The sequence below is a fragment of the Orbicella faveolata genome, unplaced genomic scaffold, assembly GCF_042242905.1.
Source record: "Orbicella faveolata isolate gen_17 unplaced genomic scaffold, um_ofav_v1 contig_47, whole genome shotgun sequence".
NCBI lineage: Eukaryota > Metazoa > Cnidaria > Anthozoa > Scleractinia > Merulinidae > Orbicella > Orbicella faveolata.
In genome coordinates this window covers 12,697,388-12,706,075 of record NW_028301577.1, presented here as the reverse complement: position 1 = coordinate 12,706,075, position 8,688 = coordinate 12,697,388, and the positions used below count along the sequence as shown (strand labels likewise).

Here is an 8,688-nt window from a genome sequence, read left to right as displayed (position 1 = left end):
TGAAAGAAGTTTGCAATCAACTCTTGATAATCCACGATGAAGGTTTGTGAAACGATGACGAACTTCTACTCTTGTACGATTTAAACCGGTCTAATGATCTCGACCAACCTTATGATTCCTTTCCTGATTTTAACTTCGATGGTTTGAAGACGACGATTGCCTGTCCGAATAAGGAATTTCGCTTTCACAAACGCAACTTGCCCCTTCTCGCTGAGTTGTACAATTAAGTAAATGAACTTATTATCAGCAGATGTTTACTACGATTATCAGTTGAGTAAGGCGGGACGAAAGTTTGGTCACCAAGTTTTAACGTAAAATCGTGTTGTTGTCACGGGCAACTTACCTCGTTTCCGTTGGTAACAATATCAACAGCCGTTGGTCGCCTGTCGCGTCGCCTACAATTTCGCGCGCTTTGCTGTCAATTGACGTCAAAGGCCGACAAGTTGCCAATGGAAACGGAGCCAGTTGCTCGTGACAACAACACGATTTTTACGTTAAAACTTGGTGACCAAACTTTCGTCCGCCTTACTCAACTGATAATCGTAGTATCAGACTGGCACGACAAATCAGTGTGCCGACTGATAAAGATCCTAGTAAACCACTGATCTTATGACTGAAAATGGAAACAGCTACACAAGTTTTGATGGTGTCTACCCTTTTAAATGTGGTAGAATTTCACCATAATGAGCCATTTGACATTTGAGTACTTCTTGAAAGGAAAAATTTCGATTGAAATTCGGGTAAGTTGTCTTTATTTACGTAAGCTTTCAAAAAGATATTTCACGGTGCTCACATGTTCGCCGACTGGCTTGAGTTCGCTTCAGATTTCTCGACGTTTCCATAAAATGAAATATCTCAAATAACAAGAGAAAACAAGCATCAAAGTTCCTCGAAATTAGCAACACGGGTTATTTAGCGTTGACACAGCAGAGGAAACGAAAGCGAAAACTCACGTTTTCAGACAACGCGAAATGAGCTTCACTCACGTCGGGCCAGAACGCAGAACGTCAACCTGTTTCCCGCCAGTCATGCGCAGTGGACCTTTTGGCTTTTCCCCGATCTTATGGCGTTCCCGTCGCCGTCCGCGTTGTCGTTGCTTAAAGTCCCTATTATTTTCCGCGCTCAGGCTGACGTAAGTAACCGGAAGTGAAATTTCACCTCCTTAGCAACGCGCGCGAGCGCGCGCATGAATCGGTTAATGGGCCCTTAAAGATATTCATAATAACAACACGAGAAGTAAAAACATTTTTAAGCCTCTATATCATTGCTCCTGAGGCTAGAACCGTTTTGTTTACGATAACAGTAATGATTGGAACACTTTAACAGATGGAATTAGGAACAGTTGCATCTGTTCTATCTGTTTATGAGGAATAATTAGGGTTAAATGCCTGAATATATTCCACTGCAGGACTTTCCACAATGGTGTACACAACAGACCAATTGAACTATTTTCGAAATTGTTACATCGCCTTTAACTTGGTTCCTGAAGCACTGCGACAAGTCTTCAAGCAAGAATGGGATTTCCGTTACAAAACAACGCTTGGAGAATGGAAAGACTTGCCAAAGAATGGCTTAGACTTTAATAATAACGAGTCTCGAAGAAGCCGTTCGAAGAATGCGCGATATCTGGCGACAATACAGAATGGTAAAACGGCAGAGTGGGACTGTAGTTGTTTGTTTTTCGCCATTCTGTTCTCGGATAGCATTGGTACAACTCTGAGTGCAGCCATCAGGAAAGAAGTCGATGATCTTCGTCAAGTCCGAAATGATATTGCTCATGTCAGTGAGGCCGAGCTTACAGATGCTGAGTTCAAGAACTATGTTGGAAGAGTGTTGGTGGCGTTCAACTCTTTGAATCTTCCGGTCAATGACATAGAGGAAGTTAAAAATCAGACGACCTTTCCCACGGCAGAAGTAAACAACTTAATGGCACAGGTTTCCAATCTCCAAACAGAATTGCAAAACGTCAGATCTGATTACAAGTTGCACAAGACACGATACAGAGAAAGGAAGAGCAGGTTGAATGTCTCAGCCAAGAAATTAATTCCATAGTCGAGTCTTTCTGTAATCTCAGTTTCAAGCCATCTCACGAAATTATCAAATGATTAAATGACGTCACAAGGATTATGACAACAATGCAAGAGCTTAGCGATAGAAGTCACGGAGCGATCACTACCATTTATTTGTCTGGCTAAACAGTTGGGAATTACCGAATACAGCTGGACTAACCTGGCTACCACGAAAGAAAACAGCCCCAAGGAAACAATTCAGCATCTCCAGTGCTTAATTTTGCCAAAGATTCAACAGTTCTCAAAGTGGTTAATAATAGCAGACAATGTTGTAGACCTGTCTTTGGTATGTGGGTACCTACCTTAGACCGCTTGTGAAGAGTGGGGTCACGGTCAGGTGCTGATTACAACTCAAGATAGCAGTGCAATTCCCACAAATGCTCCTCATACCTACCATGAGTCACTCAGTGCAGGAATGCAGCCCGAGGACGCAGTAGAGCTATTGAAACAAGTATCGCAAATTTCCGAGAATGACGAGAAAGTTCAAAGGGTTGCTGAGGTTCTTGAGTATCAGCCGCTAGCCTTGGCAGCCGCTGCGTTTTACATACAAACTGTGGCGAGTTGTGGTTCTCCAACCTATGGGTGGACAAATTACTTGGAAACACTTGTTAGCGGTAAGCGTGAGGCAACAGAAGAACCTCTTGCCAAAGGGAATCCAGTGCATTCCAAAACGATGACTACAGCCATTAAAATGGCAATAGATAGCACTTTGAAAATCGATGAAGTTCTTCGCCAGACATTTCTATTTTTCTCGCTATGTGGCTCCGACTCTCTCCCAGTTGAAGCAGCTGTTAACTTTGTCAAAGTTCGCACTTCGGGACAGACTGAAGAATTAATCAGGGCAAAGATCTTAAAATCCTCCTTGATTACGTGTTTTTATTATATGGCTTGTGTTTGTAGGCGATATAACGCGCGCTCTGATTGGTTAATTGTCACTGAATTGTAGGGCATTATTCTCCCGTAATGCCCACGAGCCGATTACGGATTATGCAAATTAGGAAGAGCCCGGCTCGGAAAATTCAAGCGGATTGAAACGATAAAAGCCGATTAAAAACAGTAAGAGAGGTAAAATTAATTCCGAGTAGCTAAAAGTTTAGGGATTTTTCCTTACTAAAATTTATATAGAAGTCGTTTTTGACTTACCGGTAACCTTGGCGAGCGCTAGTGAAAAGCAATCAAAGTTTGCCGAGTGTTGAGTAAAGCTAAAATCGCTAAGTGAAAAACACCATCGGCAAACGTGTCACGTATCCTGAGCAGAAAACCACGAAGAAACTTATAAGTTATCATCTTAGTCACAATAATTACCGAAATATTGAACTCCGTTTCAGTTCTCATCAAATAGATTCCCTCGCTTCAACACAAGAGAGTGAAAATCAGCTTCCAGGATCATCAGATGTAAACAATCGGGCGGTTTCTGTCGGTAGCAGTATTTCTGATACCTGCAGGAAGTTTTAGACGCTCACAAGGCTTGAAAAGTTCATTCATAAGTCCCAGAATGAAGAAGGCCAAGATATGTTGTCGAAAGCGAATGCGAAGATCGAGTTATTCTGAGCAGTGCATTCTGAAGCATTAGTATTTTCTTTCACCGAAAGACCGTTGGTTTGGACCATTTTGAAGCACTTTCTGTCTTTTCTATATGCGTTGACGTTTCGCCACAAAAGTTGGAAAAACTCCCTCATCAAGTTGTGGCTCCCCGATACTAAAATACCTTTTTGAGGGCTGTGACAATCATTTTTCCCGTAAAGAATTACAGTAGTGAAGTTCATTGACTGTGTAGTTTTGCCCTGGGTTTGAGACGATGAATGAATCGGTAAACGCGCGCATCGCCGGATGTAAATTGACGACTTCCGCTGGAATAATTTTTTTTTTCTTCAATTCGTGAGCCATATAATAAACAACTTAATAACCTCGACCGTTCGGTCGTTACGGGAAAATCTCAAACCTCGGCCTACCGTATTGACCTCGCTGTCGCTCGGTCAATACGGCAAGACCTCAGTTTGAGATTTTCCCGTAACGACCTCACTCTCGGTTATTAAGTAGTTAGTACAGTGAAGATGGAGCATCCGACTATGTAAGAATGCATAACGTTGTTTATGAAATTCTCTGGAAAATGTCAACGTTGGATTTTGAGATCACAGAAAGACTTGAGTGCATATCTGTAGCGATTCAGGTTTTTCACTCTCTTATTGAGTCGAAACATTATCGTTTGTACCAAAGTGGGCACGTTTACGTAATCTTACGTAGGATTACCACCCATTGCAAAGCGCTGCATAAAATTCTTACTGACAATTTTACTGCAAAAGATGTTTCGGAGTTAGCACCCTTTATCACTCCTGACAGGGTCATTTCGTGGCTTTGTTTAACTGCCTATGTATGTCTTGGCCTTAGCAATCCATCAAATGCAATTCTCTTTTCCACCTCAGCCTGCGACTTTGTTCAATATGCAAGTAACACAAGAGAGGGCGATTTAATGAAAGCAGATGTCTTTACTGCCCACGGGTCAACATTATCGATGATATGCCAGTATAAATCATCAATATCATACCATGAAGAGGCTAGCAAGGTTTATAAAGCAATTTACGGTGTACATCATTACAAAGTAGCACAAACTTATAACAACTTGGGAAGTGTTCATACAGACCTTGGACAGTACAATGAAGCAAAAGAATACTACGAGAAGGCACTGATCATAAGGAAAAAGATTGTCGGTGAGGAACATGCCGATGTAGCAGCCAGCTATAACAACTTGGGAAGTGTTTATAGACATCTTGGACAGTACAATGAAGCAAAACAATACATCGAGAAGGCACTAATCGTCAAGAAAAAGATTTTCGGCGAGGAACATGCCAACGTAGCAACCAGCTGTGACAACTTGGGAAGTGTTCATAGACATCTTGGACAGTACAATGTAGCAAAACAATACCACGGGAAGGCACTGATCATCAACAAAAAGATTTTCGGCGAGGAACATGCCAATGTAGCAGCCAGCTATAACAACTTGGAAAATGTTCATGCAGATCTTGGACAGTACCATGAAGCAAAACAATACCACGAGAAGGCACTGATCATCGGGAAAAAGATTTTCGGCGAGGAACATGCCAACGTAGCAACCAGCTATAACAACTTGGGACATGTTCATGCAGATCTTGGACAGTACCATGAAGCAAAACAATACCACGAGAAGGCACTGAGTATCAACAAAAAGATTTTCGGCGAGGAACATCCCCACGTAAAGGCAAGTTACCGCAACTTGAGAAAGGTCCACAATTCTCTCAGACAGCGTAACCAAACAAGGAGAAAGAATTGTATTTTATTGTAACAGTTTTGAAATGTGGAGCTTAAGTAAGCGGAAATTAGTTTACTAAGGTAATGGCGTGTGAGCGGAAATGTGCAGGAATTGGGCAGCTACGCTTATCACCTTTAAGCAATTTACTTTGGTCTCGAGCCAAGAGAAGATCAAGCAAAGAGTTAATACCACATACAGGCCTTATATCCAAGGTAATCCTTCTTACGTAGTCTGCGATTAGGCGTTGTTTATTTGTTTTTCTCTTCCCCCGAAAAAAAACGCTTCATCGCAGGTTACATTTTACTATGGTACCCAGTTCTTCTGCGGATGTTGATTGCGCGATGCGTCTTCAGCCCAAGCACTTTCCACGCAAAGATTTATTCTTGTTAGTTTTGTTTACAAAACGAAGGGAAACCTCCAAGACTGTGCGGATGTCTCCTATATTTAAACAAAGGAGCTTCAGCAACGCTACGTTTAGAAACTCTCTTTGATTTGGCCTTTGAAACTTTAGGCAATACGGATATTTTCATTTTTAAGACGCACGATCCGCCATTTTTGGGTGCAATTGCATCCATCACGTGTCCTTCACGTAAAAATCCACACTACGCGCGAGTAACATTCTTGAAAGAAGTGGGTACCCTGTCCTACCTCGGGTACCCTGGGTATAAGTCCAATATGGGGGATTAACTCTCTTACCTTGATCTTCTCTTTTGTCTCTTGACCTCCCAAAAAAGTCAAAAACCACAATTGTAATATTAGGTGAGAGAGAGAAACTTATAACGGACCTTATCAATCAAGGTTTAACCTCTCTAACTTGATGTAAAAGATGAACGCGTTACAAACAAATTATATAGCCGTTACAGAATATAAGCGTGCAAATAAGAAGACTGTTTGGCAATAAAGTAGATTAAAACTAATTCAAGTTTCTGTTATTTTTAAGGCGAGGGTCTACCTGAATTTAAGTGAAATTTTAGGAAGTTTAAAGAGGTATTAAAAGGAAAAAAAAGCTTCTGGAACACCACCAGACAGTTGAACGCCTCCGAGGGGCACCCCAGGTTGGTGGACAACTGTCTGGTGTGCGTCTACCAATTTTTAACTTCAAATGATTCTAATTTTAAAACAACACCAAATCTCCAAAATTTCCTATTTCCATAAATTTTACTAATCTTTTGAGAAAAACTAGTTATCTCCAAATACATCCAAAAGTCACCAAAATTTTACAAAACAGCCCAAAATATAGATATGTGGGATGAGCAAAGAGATTCTTGACTGCTTGAAACGTGAACGAGATATTTGCATTAAAACCACAATACCCAGTCAAAATACGGCCTTCATGTAGACCCTCGCGTTAAACCATCTCTATAGAGAGTTTAAGAGATGCAACTTCTGGGAGGAAAGAATCATGAGATCTCGGTTAGTCGCTATTTTTGACTCGGGCGAGATAGAGGCTCGTCAGGGACTAAGCCGAGCAAGAAATGGGGAGAGGTAGGAAAAATCTACCCTATTCCCTCGCGGCTCCAGTATGTTTTTCACTCGCCGCAGAGGCCTGGGCTACTCTAGTGAATATGGCAATGGTATAAAATGATCGACGTAGAATGAAAATCACTGATACCTCTTAAGTTTCGAAAGTGATGGACATCTTATTTCTAGTTAACCCTTGTTCACCTGGCGGGAGGGCATACCGTTCAAACTGTGTGACTTTTCGTAAAGTATGTTGGATGATTTTTGTGCGTTAATTGTTTGGCCATGTGGCCTAATGTTTCTATAGAACCAGGTATTTAAAGTGTGTTTTATCTCAATTTGGATTTTAAGTTTCATATTATGTTTTACTGAGATTTTCGTTTTTATATAGATTTTAATACTGAAATCTTTTAAGTTGTTTGTATCCATATAAGAATATAACATAAACAGCGATGATAAATATTGTATTCCAACGCATTTTAATACAGAGCTTGACGATTCGTTTGCTAGTCAACATAAAATGTCAAAATGATCCCATTTTGTGTTGTGATCAGTGGCTTTCACATGATCAGCAATGGCTGACGAATGGTCTTTTTTCGCGAAGTTCTTGAAATGTTCTTCGTTTTGTTTAGCCCACGCAAAATTCAACACAATCCCAGCAACCAGCTTTATAGATGACTTTGGACCTCTGAGAGCCGTTTAAGCGATCTTCGTATGGAAAGTAAGATTTGATTGGAACATGATCTTGAGGTTGACGAAAGAGTAGCATGTTGACTAGCATACCATCAACGTCAAGATCTGTAATAAAATGTGTTGGAATATAATGTTTATCATTGCTGCTTGTGTTACTACAATGGCCAAAGAACAATTAAGAGTTTCTATCCATATATTCTTCGCTTTTTTGAAGCAATTTTGGAGCGGTTCTGACCTTTTTTCCTTTTTTTAATGTGGCTAAATGTAATTTAGGCAAAGTTAAACGTGAAACAAGATTGTTGGTCAGCGATCTCCCTCAAAGTGAGTGGTCCAGGGAAAATGGTTCTCGGATGAATGACTGGATACGGAATCGTATAATCTTTATATTGTTTTATTCGATCTATAAGGAAGATACATAATTCTCAAAATTCAACCGGTTACAAAAACAAATCACTTACTTTTGTGGCGATATCCAGTGACCCTTATTTCAGTAACAGGACAGCGAAACGGGTCAGCAGATCGACCAGTAAAACACTACAGGTTAGCGATGTTCAACGTGAGGTACAAAACGCGTTTGACCTTTGTCTCTGATTTCGCGATTCTGAAAACGTGTCTTTCTAACTCAAAGATCAACTTACTTAGCTATTACGCCATCGACTGTCAATCATGCGGCTAATAATCAAATGTCAAATGTCAATAAACGAATTTTAAAAATGTTAATCAATGAAACAGTGAGTACGGGATGGCCGGGGGATTTGTGCAAGGGCGCCTTCATTTTACAGCTCGGCTTCGGATGTGAAATCATTCCGCGTGTTTTTCGCTGCTGCACAGTTCTCGTTAAGCTTTCTCCCAGCCCACCCACCCCTCTTTGGCTTGAGGATAAAAATGTGATAAGTATCCTGTGTTTCCACTGTCTTTGCATTGTGACGGTGCCTGGTGGTTGCCGCTCACAGGGTTGTCATGGATACCCTACGCGCTCGGTTTAGTTTGCTCCGCTCCACCATCCTTTCTGGTATCATTCCCCAAGCTCATCGATTGTTGATGAGTTTAATCGAAGAGGGTGGATCCTGGGATCCACGATTTCGGAGATATTTTAAAAAATATGACGATAACGCCGTGATCTACTCGTTATTGTGTCTAAAGTAAATACGTTTGGATGTTTTACATGAATGTTTGGAT

The 8,688-nt window shown here is 41.0% G+C and overlaps 1 protein-coding gene and 1 pseudogene across 1 annotated transcript; both read left to right on the top strand.

Moving 5' to 3' along the window:
* Positions 1-1,419: 1,419 nt before the first annotated feature.
* On the top strand, positions 1,420-3,015 carry LOC149097211 (uncharacterized; annotated as a pseudogene).
* A 1,131-nt stretch (positions 3,016-4,146) lies between these two features.
* Positions 4,147-8,229, top strand: LOC149097210 (uncharacterized). The gene has a single exon (XM_089280057.1). The coding sequence runs from the start codon at positions 4,147-4,149 to the stop codon at positions 5,386-5,388; it is 1,242 nt and encodes a 413-aa protein (XP_089136183.1). The 3' UTR covers positions 5,389-8,229.
* Positions 8,230-8,688: the final 459 nt, after the last annotated feature.